This window comes from Mesocricetus auratus, unplaced genomic scaffold, assembly GCF_017639785.1.
Source record: "Mesocricetus auratus isolate SY011 unplaced genomic scaffold, BCM_Maur_2.0 Super-Scaffold_100041, whole genome shotgun sequence".
Taxonomy (NCBI): Eukaryota; Metazoa; Chordata; class Mammalia; order Rodentia; family Cricetidae; genus Mesocricetus; species Mesocricetus auratus.
Genome location: NW_024429218.1, coordinates 5,595,390 through 5,620,540, shown reverse-complemented (window position 1 = coordinate 5,620,540; position 25,151 = coordinate 5,595,390). Strand labels below are relative to the sequence as shown.

Here is a 25,151-nt window from a genome sequence, read left to right as displayed (position 1 = left end):
AGGTGACTGGGAAAAAGTGGATTCCATGAATAGCAGGTGAAGAGAATTTGGTTATTTTATGGTATTTCCCTTTTAGACGTTATAAAACAAAAGCTCCACTTCCGGGTGGCTGTGCATGGTTTGACTGGGCTGTCCATGAGAGGACAGGTGTGTCTGGTCTAGGTGTGTTTAATCTGTATGGGTCTCAGAATTCTATTCTGGCCCTCATTCTGGGCTTTTTCCAGACAGTTCTAGAAACTTCCAAAGGATGGCCATTCAAATGTTTTTTGCAAAGGTCCTTAGGAAAGGGGACAAGACGACAGAGACCACATGAGCACTCCTTATCTAAATGATGGTTTTCTGCTCCGATGCACCAAACATTCTAATATGCAGTCTGGGAAGATCCTTGACTAGCTTTCTTGCTCTGTCTGGCATTCTCCCTCTAACTGCTGTCATGACGTCACTGGCGTAAGTCACCATAGAATCCGAGCCCTCTGCTATGACTTTATGGAACCAGAAGAAGACATTTTTACTCTTCCTATACAATAAGGCATCACACAGGAGATGCAGTGAGGCTTTGCTCAGTGTCCCGGGACTCTGGGCTCATGGAAGCCACAAAGATTTACCATCTCCAACTGCTGGACACTGAGGGGTTAGTGGCTCTGGGCAGGCTGGCAAACCTGGGTTCGGCAGGAAAACAGGACATCTTGCATCAGTCCCTGCCAAACTGAGGCCTGAGTTGCGTCCGTAACTGTCTCTGTTGGTGGCATCTCTCAGGTGTGGGACAAGGCGCTGTCAGCTGAGTACACTGTACACAGTGTGCCTGGACTCTGCTGTCCTTGAGGGCCACCTGCTTTCTCGCTGGGCCTGAGTGTTGCTCTCCTGCTTACATCTCCTCTTTGCAGTGTAGCCTGGAGCGATTTGTTCCTCTACATGGGGCTTACATGGAATTTCCTGTAGATTTGCCCTCCCTTCATATCTCAAAAGTAGAATTAAAAACAAAAGCTCCCCTTATCTGAAATGAATAGGTTGGAAGAGAAAGTGAGCAAACAGAGAGCTGTAGAATACAAGGCTGAGGCCGTTAGGACAGGAAGCAGTCTTGCTAGCAATCGAGGCTTTAGAGAGAAGAGTAACATTTGTGCCCAGCTCTTTCGTGATGAGGTGCACAGACCAGGCTTCAGAAGTCACGTGTGGATCCTGTCTGTCGGGCAGGCAGGACGGTGAGGAAGTGCAGTGCTCTGAGGTCACACATCCATCCCTCGTGCTAATGGGGTGAACCACTACTACCATCCTCACAGTTCAGAGGAAGGAAGTGAGGCAGCGGCCCTGGGCTGCGCACAGACTGCAGGCAGGGTTTAAAGACAGAAATACTGGCTCCACAGCCTGTGCTAGCCACCAGCTTAAAATGGGAATTTGCTAGGTGATTTAGGTGTCCCAGAATAGGGATCTGTGACAATACTAACACAGAACAACAGAGGTGAAAGCCTCTGGAAAAGAATGTTTACACAGAAAGGCCTGGCAGCATAGGGTGCCCCTTTGAACAAGGGTTCTTAAGGCTGGCAGACTTTCACTTACTTTGAACCCAAGTTGTTTGATGGCCACTTCCAGCCCATTAGGAAAATCAAAGGTAGCCTTCCTGCCTTCAGTTACCTGGCTGCAATTCTATCACTTTGCTGGAAGTTTTATGTAAACACAAGAAAAGCCCCAAATGAGTACCTGGCGTTATTTCTGTTTTGAAGCAGGTATGCTTTGATTGGGAAAGACTTTTAATGAATGGAGTAGGCCAGCTCAGCAGATGCAGACAAGGAAACATTTAACTAAAGAGGCCCAGCCTCACCTATCTGACAGTGCCCCCACGAGTGATTGACAGGTAGGGAATTCGGGGCTGAATTGAAGAGCCTAGCCACAGGCCTCCCTTCAAACACTGGCTGCAACTTCCAGGAGACTTGTGGGGATGAGGTGTGTAAGACTGAAGGAGACGAAGTTCTTCCTTTTCTAGGCTGAAGAAAAAAATCTTGCCAATGTTCACACAATAAAATGTGAGACATTGAACATAGAGCAAGTGTTTCACATGGTAGAAACAACAAAAGGTTGTACGACTGCATTTGACATGGTCACCACACAGAAAAAGTTCCACCTGATCAATACTGGAGTCCTTGATTTAGTCAACAGAACTTTTTAATTTTTACTTACTTTTATTTTAAGTACAAGTGCTCTGCATGCACACCTGCAGGCCAGAAGAGGGCATTACAGATGGTTATAAGACACCAGGTGGGTGCTGGGAATTGAACTCAAGACCTCTCGAAGAGCATCCGGTGCTCTTAACTGCTGAGGCACCTCTCCAGCCCTCAAGAGAACCTTTAAGAGAACCTCAGTGTTTATTTTCTATGTATGAGTGTTTTTCCGGCATATGCATCTGTGGGCCACACGCATGCAGTGCCTGAGGAGGCCAGAAGAGGGAGTTGGAGCCCTGGGACTATAGCTGCAGAGGATGGTGAGTGGTGTGGATGCTGGGAATTGGACCTGGGTCCTCTGGAGCAGCGGCCAGTGCTCTTAATCGCTGAACCATCTTGGCAGCCCCTAAACAACTCTGAAGATGTGCTTTAACTCTACTGGGAAAAAAGCACCGAGCTATTTCACATGTGACAGGAAGAGAAGCTGAGGCCGGTACATGAACGCCCACCGTCACCTTCTCCAGCAGGTTAGTTTTCTCTTGATGCTGCGTTGACAGACACTGGGAACTTCAGCAAGGCGTTCACGTATCAGTTAGATGGTAGAGACTGGGTTCTCACTCACCGCCTGGATATGCACTGTTTTATCGGCATGGCTTTCTGTCATCCTCTAACAAGAATTTACTTCTCTGTGGTGCTGAATGAAAATCTCCAGAGCGACAAGGCCTCTGACAGACAGGAGCAATAGTCTTGATGAGAATTGAAAGCAGTTATTTGTGTCTAGATTCACTTCTCTTCAAAGGGGCTGCCTCCCCAGGCGCGGGAAACGGGCTAGCAGTGAAGAGCACTTGCTGCTGTGGAGGCTTGAATGAACGGTCCCCACAGGCTCAGAGATGGAGTGCTTAGTCATCAGGGAGTGGCACTATTTGAGAAGGATTGGGAGGTGTGGCCTTTTGGGAGGAGGTGTGTCATTGGGGGTCGGCTGTATCAGAAGCCTAAGCCAGCCCCAATCTCTCTCTCGGTATCGCTCCCAGCTCCTCCAGCACCGTGTCTGCCTGCACTCCTCATGTTGGAGTTCAGTGTCCAGCACCCACGTCAAGGGGCTCACAATGGCCTATGACTGCAGCTCCAGGGGACCAAATGCCCTTGTCTCATGCCCATGGTCAGTCTCAGTCAGTCTCTCTCTCTCCTCTCTCCTCTCTCCCTCTCCCTCTCCCTCTCTCTCTCTCTCTCTCTCATATGCCAGGGAAGACATTAGAAAGACTGAAGACAGACTGAGACATCCAGCCTCATGGACTGAGGAACTACTGGATTCTTGGACTTTCTGTTCATAGGCAGCCATTGTGGATTAGTTGACCTGCAGCCTGCAAGTCACTCTAGTAAGTTCCATATACATACATACATTTTACACACACACACACACACACACACACACACACACACACACACACACACACACACACACACATTACTGTTTGTCTGGACCTAAGTCCCTCCCTGGTCTCCCCAGTTCTCCGTGGTGCACCTTCCTACCTACCCAACAGATTGGCCAAGAGAACCATTCAAACTTGAAGGTTCAACTTTGTCATCTGTCCATCTAGAACTCTCCAGGGACTTCCTCTCTCATTTGGATAAAAAGGCAAGTCCTCGAAGTGGCCAGTGGGGCCAAGTCTGGCTGTCACGGGAGGGTCTTGGCATAGCACCTTTAACCTCATTTGCTCTAATTCTTTCCCAGCCCAGGTATGCTCGCTGATGAACGGCCTAGACCTTTCTCCTACACGCCCCGGCCATGCCTTGGTCCTTAGCCGTCACTATTGCAAGCTATTGTTATTATTATTCTCCTGGACGTCCACGCTGGACTTGGAGCCGGAAGCCATCCCACCCGTCCGGTGCTGTTAGTGCTGCCCGTGGCTTCATCACTCCTGCTGCACCACCACCTGACAGGCTGCTGCAGAAGGGGCTGTCAGCTCTGCCCTCACCAGACAGGAAGCTGAACTAGGGTGAGCATTTATGTTTGCTCACCCAGGCCGTAGAGAGGGCCGCACATAGCAGGCACCAACATGATGTACCCTGGGGCCCACAAAGGGTTGGAACATTCATCAAAGAACATTTGCTGAATGAATGCCTGGACAAGATTTTTCAGGTGTGTGTGTGTAATTATATCACACAGCATGTGTCGGAGATCAGAGGACAACTTGTATAAGCTAGTCCCTCCTTCCACCATGGGATCCCAGGGGTCAAATCCATGTTGTCAGCTCTATGGTAGGTCCCTTTACCCACTGAGCCATTTCAAGGGTCCCCCCGTACCTTTTGAGACAGGCTCTATCATTGACCTGGAGCTCCCTGATTAGGGTAGGCTTGCCGGCCAGAAAGCCCCAGGAATTGGGAAGCTATTGTATCGGTTTCAATCAGGCATATGAAGGCTATGAAACTTTTAGGACATGGAGCCTTGCTGGAGGAAAAACAATGTCACTGGGATCAGGCTTTACTGCCTCACAACACAGGCAGTTAGCCCCTCCCTCCCCCCCCGTGTGCGTGAGTGTGAGTGTGTGTGCGTGAATGTGAATGTGTGTGATATGCTCTCTTGGCTTCTTGGTCTGGCCACCGGCTGCCATGCCCTCCTTACCATTATGGACTTCCCCTTTGGTACTCTGTCCTGGTGTTTCTCATAGCAACAGAGAAAGAAGTGGTTCAGCCACCACCTTCCCAGTGCCCTGGGTTACAATGTGGATGCTGCATGCAGTGTTTTAGGCAGGCTCTGGGCACCAAACTCAGGGCTTTATGGGTTTTTGTTTGTTTTTCAAGACAGGGTTTCTCTGTATTGTTTTAAAGGCTGTCCTGGAACTTGCTGTGTAGACCAGGCTGGTCTCGAACTCACAGATATCCGCCTGCCTCTGCCTCTGGAGTGCTGGGATTAAAGGTGTGCGGCAGCAACGCCCGGCTTACAGGGCTTTATGTTTAAGCAGCAAACTGTTGACTGAGCTATGTCCTCAGCTGCTCAAAGAGCTTGTTTTAAAATCCTATTTGGCTAACATCCCACAAAGCAGATTTGCAGGCAAGTCATTGCCACTGTAACACCATGCACACTTCAGGGGCTTCCTGAGGCACAGCCATCTTTCAGATGTGTCCAATTTCCTATCTCCTATCCCCAGTGATCTGTCAAAGGTTCAAGCAGGGGGCATCTGACGTTCCGTTCCTATTCTGTGGCTGGGGCTGGAGTTGGGGATGGTGAGGGGCGTGAGGTTCACGTCTCTCTACTGTAAAACACAGAGCAGCCTGTCAGTAAACGTACGCTCCCTGGCTTATAGTGTCTGGCTCAATTAAGGGAACTTCAGGGAAGAGACATGACCAAATAAATAATTGCAGATGCAGCTCTGGAAGGAGGGCTGATCTTCGCCTGTCTGTTTGTAAGCTGAGATGGAGAGCTGTAACTTCAAGAGACTAGCATCTCTTGGGTGAGATTCTTTACTTCTAACACGGCAAGCAGTGCTGTTCTGTGATGCACATTTTAGTATCGCTGGAGGCAAACTTTCTCAATATTAATAGTAATGATAAACAAATCCCACTGCAACTGACAGAGAATGCACAGATGGGTAGGAAGGCTTGGGAGATGGGTTCTTGTTGGTGTTCCAGGACATGGCGATGACTTCATTGGAAAGGGTTGGAAAAGGCAACTTGGAAGACGACAAGCTTATCCCCATAGTTCTTTTGGAATGTCCCTTTCAGAAACATGGAAGATGACAAGCTTATCCCCACAGTTCTTACGGAATGTCCCTTTTAGAAACATGGAAGATGACAAGTTTATCCCCACAGTTCTTACGGAATGTCCCTTTCAGAAACATGGACGATGACAAGCTTATCCCCACAGTTCTTACGGAATGTCCCTTTTAGAAACATGGAGTGTACAGGTGCTGAACACGAGTGTGCATGATGCATGTCTTTGTAGTTGACTATGGAAACAAAAGCTTCTAACACTAAGAGTTGACATTAACTAGCCTGCCTCCCTCCCTCCCCGCCCCCTCCAATGAGTCAGTCAGGATTACTTATAGAAGCACGGATGAGGGCTTACTTAGAGAGACAGGGAGACTGAGAAACAGTCCCCTCTCCCAGCCACCACCGATTGCCTCGGACCTCAGGGATGTGCAAGGCCGTATGAGCTCCTCCCACTCCAACATAATACTTCTAAATTTAATTTTAAAGAAGTCTTTGACTGTACTGTTTTGACTCTTTCATTAACTAGGTTATATAAATCTTGGCACTTCTGTTTTTTTGTTGTTGTTGTTTTGTTTGTTTGTTTTTTTAGGAAAATTCTATTTGGGGCAAGAACACCTGAGAGTTTCAGCTGAGAACATTTAAAAATACTACTTTTTTTTTTTTGGTTTTTACGAGACAGGGTTTCTCTGTGGCTTTGGAGGCTGTCAGTCCAGCCTGGCCTCGAACTCACAGAGATCTACCTGCCTCTGCCTCCCGAGTGCTGGGATTAAAGGCGTGCGCCACCACCGCCAGGTAAAAATACTACATTTTAATGGGCACAATCACCTTGCCAAGCTGGACCTTACTGGCACGAAGATTAGCCAGCGACACATCCGAAGCCCTGTTTCTGACTGTGGTTCTCTGTGGTACTTCTACCTGCAGGTTAAAGGGCAAAGCAGCTTCCTTCATAGAGAAAGCTGTATTTCCTTTCTGTCTGAACAACTGATGTAAACGGAAAAAGAAAACCATCAGTCAATCTTGGCATCCTCATGTGAGTGGGTATCTTAACGTAGCATTTCCTCTAAGGTGCCACTGTACAGCTGGGGGCATATCCGGCCACTGGGCTAAAGGGTGACAACTTAAGTAGAACTCTGCTACAGTAAAGGGTTAAAGACCTCACAGCACAGGCAGCAGGGTTAGGAAACCAAGAACATTGTCATCCAGGGCTTCTAGACACAGCATGAGCGTATACACGTAGGCTGTAAACTGTGGCCCTAGCTCTGGGCTTCCGGACACTCTCCAGCATCTGGGGGAGCTAACACCACAGTTCCCACACAGCTACAGACTTAACAGCCTGCAGCCACCTGGGCAGTCCCGTCCAGGAACACCCACAGAACCAGGTGGCGCTCAAGCTTTGGCCCTCTCAAGGGTTTCCTGTGCAGGCTGTGGGACTGGCTGGATTCTTACAGCTAGCTTATGGGATTTATAGAGTTTTAGGCAGTCCACAAGGACATCAACGGCCGTTCACTTATGATTATTATCATGCAAAGTAGCAAGGCAGTAACTGCACCAATCCAAACCTTTTTCTGCACTCATTATGCTGATTAGAAAGGTCTCCAGTTGCTAGAGAGTCAGATAACAACAGTATTTGCTGTAGCTGCCTCTTGGGTAGACCCTTTCTATACAACAGGACCTCAACACTCCAGTGAGAATCTGCCATTAGAGCAGCTGTTGCTGGAGCCTCAGGACACGAGTGCACACGCCACACATGCCATCAAGTAAGTGACTTCCTGTGACATGTACTTACTAGTACACTGTTGCCCTGGTAACTACCCAATTGCTGTTATTTTATTATTACTACTATTGAAAACATGGTTGAATAAATCAACAAAGGTATAAAAACAATTAAAAAATTACTCTAGGTCACAAATTTTCTTTCTTTTCTAAGTCATAAATTTCAGTAGAAATTTAGTGAGAGGACACCCAAACCAGAGGCTACAGGGTTAGCACTTGGGGGAAAGGGTTGGAGCCTTCTCCCAGGTAAGACACAAAGCAGCCTGAGGCCTGTTTCAGTGAGTCACACAATCAATTCTGAGTCACTTTGTTTCTCTTTGCACAGTATGAGTGTTAGAAAAAAACGTTGGTATGTGTGCATGTGTGTGATGCTCATGGTGTGAGAGACAGAGAGAAAGAGGGGGGGAGATGCACAGTGTGTGTGTGTGTGGGGGGCACCACTGAGTACACACAAGTCAGAACAGCCGTTGGCAGTGCCCTGACAGCTGACCCAGTGGCCTCTCCTGCCTCTGTTATTCTGTCTCCCTCAGGAGTACTGGGTTACAGGCACACACCACAGCACCCAGTCTTACATGGGTTCTGGGGACTCAAATTCAGGCCCTCACTTGTATGGCAAGGGTTTACCTACTAAGGCCCCTTCCCAGCCCTGTGAGGATGGTGGCCTACTAACCTCCTCAGACAGCAGCAACAGCTGCACTTCCTTCCGTGTAGCAGTGAGACACCAATCCTTTCAAGAAGTTTCCTTTGTACACCCAAGAGGAACATGTGTTTTGTGGAGGAAACTTCAGAAACAGACCTACAGGAAGCAAAGGCTGGAGACCTCGGGCGCCGTGGGCACCTTCTCCCTGCAGCAATGGGGTCACGGAGCTCCCTCAGCGGCACAATTTGTTCAAGCTTTTGCTGAGAACTGGAGCCAGGAACTGGAGCTGGGCTCTAGCCTAGAGTCAGGCACATGTTCCCCCTGCCCTCTCCTGAATCCTAAAAGCTAGATTCTTCTAGTTGTTAGCTTCTTACCACAGCTCAGCAGTGACCACAGGCTCAAAATGAAGTGTGGATAATGGAAGAAAGAGTTGCCATGATTTGCCTTTCTGTACAAGTGTCTATAAGTGGCATTTATAAGCCATTGATTGTGGCACTCAATTTAAATTTAAATGGAGTGTATTCAATTCAGTAAAAAGTTGGTACTACCATTATTGAGTGCCAATAGCTGACTTGTTCTGAGATGGTGTCCTTTTACTTTGCACTTAAATTACAAACCAATACAAATGCAGGCTCTACTTAAGGACCTCAGACATCCCGAACCATTCCCTTCCTGGGTGTGGCAAGAAACTTTCTGCATATGTTGAAACTCTAGAAAAACAAAGTGATTTGAAATACCCAAGAGAAAAAGATAAAAAAAAGTAAAATACCAAATCCAAGGCATATCTGGGATCTAACCTCTTTCTTGATGAAAGCTATTGACTATACCGAGCCGTTCCTAAGCTACAAGCTGCTCTGCAATCTCTGCTATGTAAAATATCTTCTTGTATTACACTCATATCACCATCAAACTGGAGAACAGCAGGCAAGAGTTCCTGGCTTCTATGGCAACCCACAGCAAGGGCTGCTATGTTGAAATTGCCTCCGCCCCAGGTCGGAGCCAGAGGAGCATGGCAAACAAGCCCTGTAGTCTGTCTTAGATGAAGCGCAGCCTCTGTGCTCCTCCAGGCCTCCCTCCCCAGTGCGCGAACTCCAGGGAACGGCATCACCAGACTTTCCAGATGGATTATGTGAAGCCATAGCTCAATGTCATTTTCAATAGGAAGCCTCATAATTAAAGGTCAAATAGTCACTTCATCTGCAATCAATCAATAGAAAAAGTACTAATACGAAGAACTAATCAATCACTGGCAAATGCGCTAATAAAAGCAATGAATCAACTTCAGCGTGCGTGTAGATGTGAGCACATGGAAGGCAGCCGGACAGGGCGCGGCGAGAACAATAAAATAAGCCAAAGGTGAGCGCGTGGGGGCAGTGAGGACGCGTCCCAGCCTCACCAGCCACTTGGGTACCACTTGGCCTGCAATGGGCTCTTCTTAAGATACACTGGGTATAATAATAAGCTGCAATTCTAAGCTTCCCTTAATGTATTTTACTTGATATTTGTGTGTGCGTGTATGAATGTAAAATCACTGCAAAAAATATTATGACAGTATTTGCCACAGGAGGAGATATATTTCTAAAGTGCCAAAAGGCTATACTACAATCTGTTGTATTTCATCTTTGTGTATAAAGATAAAAAAAAAATATCTCGTGGGTGATGTTATGCTAAATTTCCTTCTATTTTCTGGGCTGCCATTTTTTCCCACAATGAAAGTGCCGCTCTTCCAATCCAGTGCAGACAAGGACTTCCATCTGTGCATGGGCTGGCAGGGCGCTGTGAAGGCACACTCTGCCACCCCTGGGACATCGGGACATCACGAGAGGGATCTTACGAGAATGGGTACAGAAAGTTCATTCTGGCAATCACCTCAAGAGTCCTGTGTGTGTGTGTGTGTGTGTGTGTGTGTGTGTGTGTGTGTGTGTGTGTGTGTGTGTGTGTGTGTGGAAGCTGAGGAGGATCAAGGGTTGAAAGAACTGAACTAAAGTTCTCTCACCTCAGACCTGAGGAAGCCGAGGCCAGGCCAGGCATTCCGGCCTTTGCGTTCTCAGAGAGCTTTGGGTGTGAAATAGGTAAGTTTTACATTGTGTGGTCACTAGCTGCCGCACTGTCTTGACATCACTGTTCGATCACAAGGCCCTGCGGTGTCACTAGTGTCACACTGCATGCACTTCTTGGAGAACTCTTCACAGGCAAACACAAATCCAAGTTCATCTAACCCTTTTTAGCGAAACAACTATTGCTGTAAACCAGCTTTCAGAAAGCACACAGAGCAAAGAGTACGAGCCTAGGGTTAAGGGACAGGAGAGAGTCTGGATTTGAATGGGTTTGCTGGCAGAAAAGGAAAAGAAATGCCAGTCACTCTGAGGAACGCCCAGGGTGCTTCCGGCAGAGCCTTCAACCAGCTGCTGTTTGCTCAGAGAGGGTCAGACAGAGATGGAAACCACCTACTTCAGTGTTTCACTCCACAGCAAGTCCCAAGACGGGGCCAGGCTTACTAGCCTGCTGCAGACAGCAGGGCAGCCACAGTTAAACATGCGCTCTAAGACATGGCTCACCCCAGCCCCTCTTACCTTCTGACCCTTGGGCACATCCCTTAGTCTTCATAAGACTTGCAACACCACACAGGGCATCCATAACAACATGGGGAACAGGATGTGAAATGCATTCTCTGAGGTCAACAGCTGATCTACAGCTATTTCAGGGAAATCTATGACGGGGCATGTGACTGGAGCCCTGGGCACAGGAACACACTTACAACTAACGTAAGTAATAATAGCAATAACAGCGCTGTCCACTTGACGGAGGCCGTGGAGTGCCGAGCAGCACAGCCAGCCGTGAGAGCACACAGCCTCTAGAAGCTCTACAGAGCACAGCGCTGTCCACTGTGTCCAGTTTGTCTTTCAGTTTTACAGTCTGGCTCAGAGCAGACATCGGCCCACTTTAGAGACAGAGTCAAGGTCGAGGGTGTGTCAGGAAGCCGTCACCTCCACCGTGGTGACACGGGTGGACTTCTATCTGTGCATAGGATCTGATCCTTTAATGGTGTGTCTAATTTTGAAATGATTTTCCAAACTTAAAAACAAAAAACAAAACAAAACAAAACAAAAAAAAACCAACTGGCAGAGATCCTACCTGACAGCTTCATTTAGGACTTATCAAAACACAAAATCTATCTACTTTTTCAGTTGATGAGGGAATATTTTTAATGTGAGCAAATTCAAAGCAACATTATGATTCCTCACTCTCTCAAGTGAACCACATTCCAAATGCAGAGGAGTTTTTAATTTGAATTTTTACGTACCACCCCAACAAGCCCAAGGAGTTTATGAATGATGCATTTTGCAATAGAGTTCCTGATTACTTGATGAGTTTTAATGACTGAAAACATGGATTCCTGATGTCTCAGAGGTTATTGGGATAATGCATTAAACTAAATAAGCCTAAGTAGACATTAGTACTATTATTCCTAATCTTTCCCATTAAATAAAATACTTTATATGGCCGGGCGTTGGTGGCTCACGCCTTTACTCAGGAGGCAGAGGCAGGCGGATCTTTGTGAGTTATAGGCTAGCCTGGTCTACAGCACAAGTTCTAGGACAACCTCCAAAACAATACAGAGAAACCCTGTCTCAAAAAAAAAAAAAAAGGGAAGAAAGAACCCAACTTACTTACCTTTAACTGTTAATACAATTAAGTCACGATAGCTAAATTGCCTTTGTAGAAAACAATGTAATATTAAACAATGAATTTCAAACTAATGTCTGTCACCAAACTGGAGTGATAGCATTATTCTCATCCTCATTTGAACTCCCAGGAAAGAAGTCAGCATCTTCATGTGCAAGTCTAGAGTCTTCCAAAGCAAGTTTTTGTCAATTGCTTTTTCAGAAACAGGCCTCCTAGGCCCCTAACCAACCTGGGCTTACACTTTGCACCGAGAATTGGAGACATGATTGCAAATTAAGCCAAATCCTGTAGTATTAATTAGGCCCTTAGCAACTGGTTTGCTGAAGTAACAGTACTTCGGAGCAATGGCTGGATGCACCTGGCTGCTGTTCTTTGTCCACCGGATGGATGGTCCCAGGCACGCGAGAAGCTTCTGAGTTTGGAGATTATTTGGGGTGAGAGGTAGTTTCTAACTTGGTGAATCACTTACCCAATGTCAGGGACTTGTGTGTGGAGCAGAAGATGATAGCCACTGTGTCCGCTGGTGTGAAACCCGAGTTGTTCCTGGGGGAAACGGGGGGGGGGGGTTTACAAATACGCATGAGAAAACCCAAGCACATCCCATACCAAATGTTCCCATCTTCAGGTTAGCATCTGTTGACCAACCCAGGTGACAGGGGCTAGTGTGGAACAAAATGCACAGTTCTAAAGGGTTAGAAAACCATGATGCAAAACTAGAAACAATTACAAATAACCATAACATTCCCTCTTATCTTATTAGCCCTCCCCCAATTCCTGCAGACAGTACAGTGAGTCTATCTATCTGGGGCCCTGAACTCTGACAGTAGTTAGCTCATATAAAATGCTCAGAAGTGGACAGCTCATGATATATGCTGCAGACTAAGTAAGATTGTCCCCAAAGCCTGTGACCAGCCAATTTTTAAAGATTTCTACATTTCCCTTAGGAACCTCATCTCCCCATTTGTAACCTTTGATGGAAGAAAAGTCTTAATTCCTATTTAGGAAAATCCTGTCTCATACTGACTGGAGGGAAGGTTTGAGGGCGTCTCTTACCCCCACCCCATGAACACTGTCAAGGGAATATTTAAATGGTCCCGGAGGATGCTTGCATGCTCAAGCTTCTGCAGCTTCCTTCCAGGTCTCTTGGCATCAGCTGAGGTCTGGGGTGTCCCCTGGGTGGGATGCCCCTTAGATGAGTCGCACTGGGAAGCAACAAGGCTGCCATACTGACTCATATCTGACTCACATTTGTGTTGTGACTCTCGTGTTCTCTTGTTCTTTAAACATCATTCCACACAACTGACACTTTCCAATCTTTATTCCCGTGACACGCTATGGGGAGGGAACTCTCAGGCCAACACTAGGCTATGACAGGACAGGAGTATAGATCGATACTGTATGCAGAAGAGGGGTGACAGGTGAGGGAGGAGAGAGGGGAGAGGAAGATTTATCATTAGAAGCAGAGAACGTCCTGTGGCCTGGAGTGGGTGGGAGATGACAGTGGGGGTGACAGGGACCAGGGCGGGCACAATGGGAAGCCGGCCGGCTCATTTTCAGGAGTACGGCCTTGTGAGCGGGGTATGGAGCTGAGGGTGGGGCACACGGGGACACTAGAGTCGCGGCATCAGGTCTGTCCTGAAGGAGAAGTCACACACACAGAGCAGGAAATGGCCTCGCAGAGTTTGAATGACCAGAAAGTCCATCGCTCTTCTCCAAGCGGGGCTGCTGCCCAGAGCTGGAGAACACAGGCTTTGGGGATGAGCACACTTGGTTTTAAAACCCCAGGGTGATGTTATATGCCTCTGTGAGGATAAATGCAAATGTCTGTTAAGAATTTACACACTGCAAGTGCTTACAACACACTAGTGACATTTCTATTATCATAACTATTACTCACAGAGAGGAAGAAGTTGGGGACTTTAGGAGCTCTGCGCATTCTGGACTGAGAGGCACACTGAGCCATGAATGGGGACAGACTGGAAGAGGGAGCCACTGGGGTTGGGGAGTCAAAGAGTTGATGCCCCATGTGGTGAATTTAAATTTGCAAGGAGGGAGGGGTGGGGAGAGGGTGGGGCAGCAAGAGGGAAGGAGGGAGAGGGAGGAAGAGCAATATGAAGAAACTGTAAGTCTAGGTCTCCCAGCAGTCCCAAGGGGACCACACGCAGGGGGAAAATGGCGTTTCTTACTTTACTCTGAGCTGGAAAAGTACAGAAAGTGGCGAGGGAGAGCAGGGACACAGGGCAACTCATGCTGTGGAAGGCATTCTACTGGCCCTCAGGGTTTCAGGCAGCCGAGGGAATGGGGCAGACTGGAGAGACTCCCTAGAGGAGGGAGTGGACACTCGTGACTGCAGGAGGTGTACCTCTGGGGATGTTCCCACAGACACCATGTCGGTCACACACAAAGGCCTCTCTGACTACCGCTGCCTCTCTTAGACACTTGGCAGTGTTTCCCTTTAGCGAGCTCCAAACTGCTTGCTATTCACTCTTGTTCGGATCACAGCACATTTCCAGTGGTCTGACCAGGAGCTGCCCACACTTCAGTGAACAGGGGGTGGGGTGGGGGCTCCCTTGTTCTGCTCAGGTTAAGGGGGCCGCAGCTGGGCTGGGCTGAGAGGCCCGAGCACAAACTCCACAAACAGGAGGAGGGAACAGGGCCTTAGGATAGGAACGCCAAGGGTTTGTGCTTAAAGTCTATCCCTGTTCTGGGACTGGCTTGACGCTAGGCATCAGTGACACTGGGGATGACGGCAAGTCCTCACTGCCTCACCGTAGTGAGCAGGACACCGCCTTGTGCTCTGTGTCGACTTGAAGGCAAGCAGATGCCTGAGGTCCTCTACTCACGAGAGTGACCACAGCACTGAGAGTCCCGAGCTCTTTTCTGAGTACTTTGCATCCAGGCTGTCTTCTCAGGACGGCCTCAGGAAGGAGGTAGGAGGAGGTGGCATCCCCCTCCTGGTTCTTCTAAAGAGGGACCAGAAGCCCAGCACACCCAAAGTCACAAAGTAACCCAGCTAGTTACTTTCCATTTTCTAACCCCACCTTATCTCTTTTTAATATTGATTTTCTTTTTATCTTGCTTTTATCATTCTTTTGATCACGCTGCTTTCCCCTGAGGTGCTTATCCTCTTTTCTTCCCAACTGGTGTCTTAGGAATTCTCTCTAGCAAAGCTTCCACTGGCAGCTCCCACACGGCATTCGCTGTCTTCTGTACCCACAGAGGAAGGCATGCCAGGCTTCTTTAGCAGAAGCACAGCATGTGGGGCAGAAAGGTCCTCAGAGAGCGAGTGATCTGTCTACTGTGCTGGAGGGACCCTGGAGACACCTGCGTTAGCCTTTGTCCGCCTTTTAGGAAGAAAGCCCTTCCACCTCATTGTCAGCAGCTGTGTGGCACTAAACCACGACCAGAACTCTGGGGTGGAGGCACTCTACCCCAAATGTCTGTCTGCTGCTCCCTGCAGCCCAGCCTCTCCTCCCCAGACTGTGGTGAGGCTGATAACACAAACACACTCATGTGTTAGGTCACTCTAGGGACGGTTGCCAGCAGCCTACCCTACCGAAACTCGTTCATACATTTTAAACATCATTGCTTTCTTTTCCTAAAGCTTTAGACATCGAAACAAAACAAAACTAGGACAGTCTTCCAAAGTGGCAGAGACAGCTTAGGCCACTCACTGTATGTAGCTGACCTGCATGATAAACCAAGTCTCATTTCCCAGCAGCTGCAGCAGAGCAAAGGGGCCTGGACTGCATCATGAAGTCAGGGGAGCCAACTCCCTGTCTGCTAGCACTAGTTCCCATGTACCGGAAGCTAGCCTGATCACATACAAGTCGTAGCCTGCCTATTTTCCTCTACACGGGGTCTCTATGCAGTTGGTTTTAGGAGCTGAGCTCTCTCTGTGTTCTTACGATATACATACCGTCTCTATTGTCATAAGGAAAAACAACACACATTATAAGCCTAATGAACAGGGCTGAAGCCTTGTTCCATTGGAGTCTGGCATCGGGAGTTTAGACCCATGTCTCTGCAAACAGACATCTAGATGGGCATACAGAGTAATCCCGTGTAAATCAGGGTTAGGTGCTCTCTAGCATGGTAACATTCCAGATCAAGAACCCTAAGAAGAGCTAAGTAGAAAAGCCAGAGGTGCCAGGAAGCTCCACTTTCCAAGGGGTCTCTCTCGGCTTATGCCAAATCCTTGCCATCAATGCGGCCCTGCTTGCTTTGGGAACAGGCAAAGGATTTGAACAGGTTTCTTTTCATGCCCAGACTGGTTCTAGACTTACCGAGCTCATAAGGAATAAATGAGCAGGGGTGTGGGTGGGAGAGAGCAGGGGTTGGTAGGAAGAGATGGGGACACACAGGTCTCATCAACTACAAGTAGGAAATAAGCAGAAGCAGGAAAAGAAAGCAGACCCCATTGGAGCCAGTGGACCTAGGTAAAAGCCTGGTACCTGCCACAGATGCTGTGTGTGTCTGTGTGAACTTGAGCTCAGTTAAACAGTTTTTGCAAGTACTCTAAGTGAACCAAGTACTATCAACTACAAGATTTATTTTTATTATTTAAAATTATTTATATGTGTGTGTCTGTGTGTGGTACGTGCACATTGAGCATAGTGCTCTAGGAGGTTCAGATGCTAGGAGGTAGCAGGTGGTTGTGACCCACCTAATGTGGGGGCAGGGAACCCACCTCCAGTCCTCTTCAAGAGTAGCAAGCGGTCAGAGCTGCTGAGCCATCTCTCCAGCCCCAGTATTATGCATTTTGAAGGTAATTAAAATACATTTTAGAGCAATGGTGAATGGGCAAAGCATTCTCTGCAAATATGGAATGGAAATAGATTTTAATTCTAGGTGTACTACCTAGATTTGATTTTAGGCAAGTTCCTAAGTTAAATTGTGAATATGGGTCCTCCTCTGAAAAACAGCAATGAAATGCGACAATATCATCAAACCACTGTCACTTTACATGCATTAGCACCATAGGGACAATCCCCCAGACAGAGGCTGGCATGGGGCAGGTGTCTTTCTTTCCTTCTTTCTTTCTTTCTTTCTTTCTTTCTTTCTTTCTTTCTTTCTTTCTTTCTTTCTTTCTTTCTTTCTCTTTCTCTCTCTCTCTCTCTCTCTCTCTCTCTCTCTCTCTCTCTCTCTCTCTCTCTCTCCCTCCCTCCCTCCCTCCCTCCCTCCCTCCCTCCCTCCCTCCCTCTCTCTCTCTCTCTCTTTCCTTTCTTATTTGCCCCCTACCCTGGGGCAGGTGTCTTTCATACTCCGGTCAGATCCTTAGGTACTATGAGATTTCTCAGTAAGAAAACATCATGAAAGCCATCTCCTAAATTTTATTTCATTGAAAATTGCACAATTTTTTAACAGACTGTTTCTAGGCTAGAGGACTATTACCCTGGAGCATGAGCACATAGGTGTGGTTTCTCGCCTTTTGGTGGTCCAGGTGGCACCTGATGGTTCCACAGAGTCTGGCAAGATGCTGTTCAAGGTGGAGCCAAGTCAACTCCCTAGAGCTTAAAGCACCTGCTCCTTTCCCTTCATCCCAGCGATAGGTACAGTTATTCCACAGTATGGTTTGCCAAAGAACGTAAATGTCTGCAGTGGGTTAGGGAGAAGTGCAAGGCTCAGCTGAACACAGTAGAGAAGCAGGATTTCAAGATCAAGGTCCTAAAGAAAGGTCACTCTGTTGCACACCAGTGACTGGGTTTTAACTGAATTAGTCACAATGCCCCTCCTCCCAGTACCCAGTAAAGCCCAGGAGCGAATCCCCATCGTCTATGCTTACTAACGATTGCTTTTAATAGTAAGCGCAACACAATTCAGAAGCATGCAGGAAGGACTGTCTGGGTGGCACTGGGGCGCTTAGGTGAGTGGGGAGACCACTGTGAGGGGCAGGAGTTCTGGACTGTACAGTAGACAGAGCCGGCTGAGCACAAGCATGCGCGCATTGACGCAGTCTCTCTGCTCTTGACTGTGGATGTAACGCGACCAGCTGCTCCGAGTCCCTGCCACCTGGATTTCCCTGCAGTGAGAGACTGTCACCCGGAACTGTGAGCCACATAAACCAGTTCTCTCTTATGTTGCTTTTGCTAGGCTGTTTCACCACAGCAACAGGAAACGAAACTAGGGAGCGTTCAGTCACTAACAGGACATACATAAATTATACCATCCGACAAGATGACTGCCTTTGAGAATTACCTCTGCCACAGGGACAGCAAACACAATTTTTTCTCTGTGACTTGATTGCTCTAGGCTTTATTCTTACTTTGTAAGTCATGACCTTAAATTTAGGAAAATGCCTCAAATTACAGTGATTAATTCATTTTTATTGACTCTGAACAATCAGCTAGACCAACTGCTCCAAGAGCCAAGAGCCTCATGTGAGGCCCCAACCTGCTCACCCACAGCCTGACTGAGCACCAGGCTTCATGTGAGCCCACGCTCTCTTCTTGTGGGAACCCACTGTCCACACCAGCAGCCCGGCGCCTGGAAACCTGAACCAGCGCCACTCTGATCCGAGCCTTGCCCGGCCATTGCCCACCATGTCCTGTCAACGTACATGTGCCAACCTCTGTATCACTGCTGCTTCCCCCACAAGAGCCGTTGGTCATGACCACCTCTCCCATGAAGCCAACGCAAACACTTGGGGACAGCCTCAACGAGGGACAGGAACGAGGACACATGAGGTGGTTCTAGGAAGCGCCAGACCTAGAGCTTAGGCAGAATGAAAGCGCGTGATGTCTCACAACTGTGAAGCAGACTTACGAGGTGGAGTGCACTCTGCACGTCCTTGCTACGCTTCGGGGACACGGGAGGGGATAAGACTGTGGTTACCGGGACCTCAAGTCACTGGAAGCCAAAAGACTCATTTGAGAAAAGCCGAGTCTAGAAGTGCGCCTAACGCAGCTCCCAGAGCCTGCATGAGGGGAGTGGGTTTCAGAGCAGAGTGGACATGACAGAAGCAGGTGATTACCTACAAAGTAACAATGGAGGTTCTGTGAAAAATAAAAATTTGCTGTGTGTTTGAGTGTACCTCTTGGACTTTGAAGCCAGCCTAGTCTGTGTAATGAGTTGCAGGCCAGCTAAGGCTGCATTGTGAGACCCCGTATAAACAAACAAGCCAACGCTAAGGGCTTAGGGAAGCTCTTGTAAGAGAGGTGGTATATCAAGTCAATAATAGATGTTGCAATGTGCCAAAAACCAATACTAACTGGACTCGGTGGGTTACAGAAACCCAATAGAAGAGGGCACGAGAGGAAAGGGCAACGTGTCAGGGAAGCCTTTGGGAGGGGATGAGCACAGTACAGTTTGTGTATATGAATTTAGGAAAACATGGAAGGTGGCTTGAGTGAGCATGGCCCCCATGTACTCGTGCTGGAATGCTTGGCCTGTGGGGAGTGGCACTATTAGGAGGTGTGGCCTTGTTGGAGGAAGTGCGTCACTGTGGGGGTGCGCTTTGAGGTCTCAAATACGCTCAAACCACACCCAGTGTGGCAGACTCCTGCCGCCCGCCGCCTGTGGATCTCAGCTCCTTCTCCAGAACCTTGTCTGCCTGCCGCCACCATGTCTGCCATGATCATAATGGACTAAACTCTGTAAGCAGCCACTCCAATAGAACGTTTTCCTTCACAAGTGTTGCCATAATCACCGTGTCTCCTCACAGCAATAGAATCCTAACTGAGGCAGGTATTCTATTTAAACATAAGAGAGGAAGTTTCAGAAAAAAGACTAATTCCATTTCAGTATCAGTTAGGGATGAGATCGACATGGTAAGGTAAATCGTAGCGCTGGGGCACAGGACAAAGCCAGAAAGTCTCAGCTCGCGAGTGTCGGCGGGAAGCCTCCGCCTCGGCCGGGAGAATGGAAGGGTCTGGGTGAGCCCCTAGGGTTCAAGGCCAGCACAGACCCTTTGGCGATGTCTGCGGTTTGAGAGCGGCAGCACTGAAGAGCACAGTCACTGAGACAGGAGACGACACAGGACAGCACAGCAGTACAGGGGCCAAATAACGAGACAACGGGACACACCAGATCACTTACCGTGTCGAAAAGATGAAGGTCAGAAGCATGAAGCTCAGCTGAATGGAGACTACTGAGGAAGAGACAAAACAAGACAGCGGTCTGAGTGGGAATCGGCACCGTGAAAGTCTTCTGCAGCCGCTGAGCTCAAGCTAAAGCTTGTTTGAAATTAAAGACAACAAAACCAACATACACTGCTAACTGACAGAGGCGTAAATGATTGGACTTAAGCTGCTCTCCTTGGATACAGCCTATGATGCCAGCACTCGGGAAGATCTAGAACCCTTTGGGTTAGATTTGATGATCTCATTTGTTTGATTAAAAAAAAAAAGACTTATACTTAGGAGCTGAACAGCATAAGTGCATACATAATGTATACCTTGAAACAACTCACCTCGATGTCAAAAACGAATTATTTGCTATTATAACATTAATAAAAGCCATGCTTGGCATTACAGGACAACTAGAATAGAAAGTTGCTTTTTAAGCTTTAGTAGTTCCTGGCATTTAGAGTATGCTGTGCCTTTATATAAAGAGCCATTTCTTTATACAAACTTCATTAGAAACTATGATGGAAACTTATATATTACACAGTAACAACACATGTCGCGAATCTTTCTGAAATCACTGTAAGAGATCAGACGAGTTTAACATGAGTTGGTGACTTACTGAACAGTGACACACACTGAGTTGAATGTGACACATACTTCAGCTTCTCCCATCTACACACATTACTGTAGATCAGAAAGTTTAATGTAAGTTGGTGACTTACTGAACTGTGACACACACTGAGTTGAATGTGACACATACTTCAGCTTCTCCCATCTACACACATTACTGTAGATCAGAAAGCGGTGCATGGAACATAAAAGCAAAGTAGAGGAAGGTCACAGACGTAGGGCGATGTCTTTCTAAATAACATAGAGGTAAGATCAAGAGCATGGAATCGCGTCACAGTACCGCGGAGGCGGCCAGGGGACACCAGGACCCGCCTCCCGACTTACTTATGAAGAGTATGAGGACGAGGCTGAACTTGTCCAGGTCGATATGTGGGTTGGAGAAGGTGTCGCAGAAGGTGGTGTAGATGATCATGAGGAGCACACTGCTGCTGACGGCCCCGAAGGGGGGCTTCTTCCTTTCCAGCCAGTCCCTGATGTATCTGCGGATGATCTGGAACACAGACACCAACAGGTCGCCCTTCTCTGAGATGCGGGCGCTGGAACTGGGCATCACAAAGTGATTCTGACAGTGCAAAGACCGAGTGGGAGGAGGATAATTTGGATGATGGCCACAGTGGACTTCAAAGCTTCCCTGCCTCACCACTCTTCTTCTCCAGAGTTCGGTATTTGTGGTGCAACTTCCACTGGGTGTCCATAATGAGAGTGGATTTTCAACCGCAGTCAAACCCATCCTTAATCATGCCAAATGCTCTTTGCTAGCTGTCACCGAGACAGGCCCATTAAGCCTCCCTCAAGTTTATCTCCTCTGCTAATCTTAATGGATGTGTGTAATTATCACAGTCCCCTTTGCCTCAACAGACAATTCCAAGTGCGACTTTGGGAATCTTAAAAATCTGACATCTTCAAGAATTTCAAGACAGTAGATAATCGAAAGTGATCCATGGAACATATTAATATTTAAAACTCTAGCAATGCACCAGAAGTTTTTAATTAAATTATAACTCATGCTTGAAAAGCAAAAGTGCATGTGTTGTGGGAGTTTAAATAATTCACATCTGAATATCTAGAGTTTTTTTGTGAATCCAAAGACAAATGCCATTTGTACGCTTTTAGAATTCTAAAATTAATACTTAAAAATGGATAAACCTGTCCTAACTTTTCCACAAAAGCACTGGTGAAATAAAAGTTAGAATGCAGCATCTTCTTATTTTAAGACCAATCAGGACAGTCTGAGTGATGGTTATGCCATGCAACTTCAAGCCTCCCTTCACCTTTGAAGGGCGTGGTGCAAGTCCCACTATCCAGATGAGGGTGTGGACATTTTAAATTTTGATTCACTCGTTACCCCAAATAACTGAATGTGAAATTTCACAATAGGCTGGGTTACCAGGGATCCACTAGCAGTAGTGAGTCAGGAACCACTGAAAGGTAGAAGGTTCCTATTAGCAACAACCCTGTCATCAAAAAGGCCAAACTTGCAATGGAGCACCGCCTTACGCATAGTAGAAACAGAGCTATAGTCATCTCTCCTAGCCACGGTTGTGTTTTCTGCAGTTACACGTGCGTGGGGGCAAGCTCACCCTGAATACGGCAAGTGAAAATTCAAGAAACAAGAAATTCACAAATTGTGAATAAATTGCATTATAGTTTAAAATTGTAATTATATTTTATTATGACTGTAGTTAATCATTTACTGGGCCTAACCTGTAAATTAAACTTCATCATATGTATGTGTCTGTACGTATTTGTGTGTGCAGAATAAAGTCTATATTGGGTTCAGCTGTATCCATGGCTTCAGGCTTCCACTGGAAGTTGTCCCCATGGAGACTAACACAGGATCCTGCACTCCGGGTTGGACTTTTGGTGATGACTGCTGAATCTGCTTCCCTCGGCTTAAGCAATGAGTAAACTGACTGTAAATAGGTAAGAGTCTTGACAGAAAGCTCATCACTTGGTAACAGGCGCAGAAACACAACCTTCAAGCTTGCTGTGAGAACGATGGGGAAAGAGTATTACAGACTGATCAGCAGTGCTTAGGATGGTTCTAAGCAGATCTTATAAAGTGGTAACTGGCTCACTAAAATACTAGTGGGGAAGGAGAGCTCTCAAACTTTCTATTTACTGATGTTCACTTATTTTCTTAGTGTTGGAAATGCACTGCGTGAAGATAAGGTCTGTCGCCCAGTGTGACCCACCAGTGTATAGGACACGAATTCTGCAGAGCCGTGTGTGCGGCGTCACGGTGGTGAGACAGCTCGTGTACAAGCATGACACCATGAGTGGCTAGAAGAGGGCTACCGAGGGGCTTCGCTTAGGTCATTTCATAATGTACTATGTATGTATGTATGTATGCATGTATGTATGTATGTATGCAAGCATGACACCATGAGTGGCTAGAAGAGGGCTACCGAGGGGCTTCGCTTAGGTCATTTCATAATGTACTATGTATGTATGTATGTATGTATGTATGCATGTATGTATGTATGTATGCAAGCATGACACCATGAGTGGCTAGAAGAGGGCTACCGAGGGGCTTCGCTTAGGTCATTTCATAATGTACTATGTATGTATGTATGTATGTATGTATGTATGTATGTATGTATGCATGCATGCATGCATGTCAGAGGCAGTCTTCCAATTTTAATAGTCAAGCTACTTTAAAAAAATAGAAATAAAGGACATCTGTGACAACAGTTACTCTTACTTTAATACAGAATGGTTAAAAACATGCAAGTCCCCTCTCTGCAACACACTAGAATGTATGATCCCAGCTCCCAAGGTAAATGTGTCCACCTCTCTCTCCCCCTACCCCTGCCCAACAAAATAAGCAAATAAAAATGAATGGGGTAGAGCTTGGAAGTCAAACCCCCCTAAAGCCAAGGCGTATCTCTCTAATCATCAATCAATATTATGAGTAGTAATCTGATTTAGTTAACCCAATAGTTTCTTCAAAACTTCATTACAAGGCACTTGGTCTTGTGGTAGCGTAGTTTGCTTTCAATCTGACAAGAAACAAGGGCTCCTGAGTCAGAATCCTCCTAGACTAGATACATCCATGGGTCAATGCCAGATACGCAATCTTGACAGAAACAACTACAGTTGGGAACCGGAAGAACCCCAGGGCAGGGACAGCCCTGAGGGGGACAGATCGCAGTTCAGAGTTTCTAGTGTCACTGTGCTATCTGGCCATGTTTCCACAGTCAAGAATTCTACATCCTTACTTCCAGCTCCCAGGGCCTGTCATCATGCTAACTTCCAGCTCCCAGAGCCGCTGCTTTGCATTGTGTCCTCGGAAAGGCGAAGCCAGGAAGAGACGCTGACATGCCTCACAGATGTGGTCTGGCCACACACTCCGGAAGCGCCGTCCCTCAGCTCAGCAACTCCTTTTGTCAGAGTCACTCTCTGTTTCCTAAGAACTTGTGCCATCTAAAGGTGTCCAGACTATTGCCGTATCGACAGTTTTAGAAACCCTACAGGAACCAAAGCTTTGCTGGAGAGATCACTGCACCCTGAGACTGTGCTGCGAGAGAACTCTCAGGAAGAGAGACACTCAAGATGAGGTGGAAGAGGCATCCAGGTGAGGTGGCCAGGCGTAGCTCTGTTTAGAACTTATACTAAAGTCATTTGTTCTCAGTGCTCAGAGAGACTTAGGCATTAAAAATTAAGCGACAAATCCTCATTAGCTTATTTGCTTTTCCCAGTAGAGAAGGGGTGTGTGTGTGAATCTCCCATAGGAAGACTTTCATTTTATTATCTCATCTTTAATATTTTGATTTTTGTTATTTTAAATTAAGTAGCAGGCAAGGCTATGGGAAAATTAAACTTGACTGCATTTCCAATAAGCCCTGTTTCATATCAATTGTAATATGACTTCAAATCGGAAACCAGTAAAAGTGACACATCTTAGGTAAAAAATGTTGATATACCAAGATAACTTTGAAGGGCAATATTCATCATTTTGGTTTTCTTAATCTTTTTGGTCAATGCATTTCCCTGATTTTTCTTTCTATTCTGTCTTTACATTTATAAATTGAGTTTGGAGTGACGATACATGATGGATAATTCTTCATGTTAAGCCTGAGTTTTAAAATGTATTTTTCTTCATGGTGGTTTCAGTGTTCACCTTCTAGTGAAGTGAATTCATTATCCCCATAAAGAGGTTTGTCTCTTTACTAACATCCTGCTGAATGGGTATTATAAGACAGGTGGTATTAAAGCCAATATCTGTAACACGTTTCTCTTAAAATGTTTTATTAAATATTGATTAGGTTAAAATAATATTAGCATACTTTGAAAAAAGTATAAATAAATAATAAACCAGAATAATAAACATCCATTAGCAGTAACCCATCTAAAAGTGGTAACAAGCATCAGCTTGGGAAAATTCCTTCATTCCATTCACAGAATGACGCTACAGACCCCAATATATGCCCTGCCCCTACCGTGGCTTGGGCTCCCTCCTACTCCGTCTTGGATGGCCGGAGAACCCGA

General features: G+C 46.8%; 1 protein-coding gene across 2 annotated transcripts in view; it reads right to left on the bottom strand.

The window, feature by feature from the left end:
* Nucleotides 1-25,151, bottom strand: part of Slc10a7 (solute carrier family 10 member 7) — a 224,157-nt gene that overhangs the window by 16,182 nt on the left and 182,824 nt on the right. For both annotated transcript variants that reach the window (XM_013118862.3, XM_005077735.4), the window contains 3 exons: nt 20,985-21,150; nt 20,002-20,053; nt 12,434-12,507 (listed from right to left, as the gene is read on the bottom strand). In XM_013118862.3, coding sequence (XP_012974316.1) covers nt 12,434-12,507; nt 20,002-20,053; nt 20,985-21,150 — 292 coding nt within the window. The remainder of the gene's footprint in view (nt 1-12,433; nt 12,508-20,001; nt 20,054-20,984; nt 21,151-25,151) is intronic.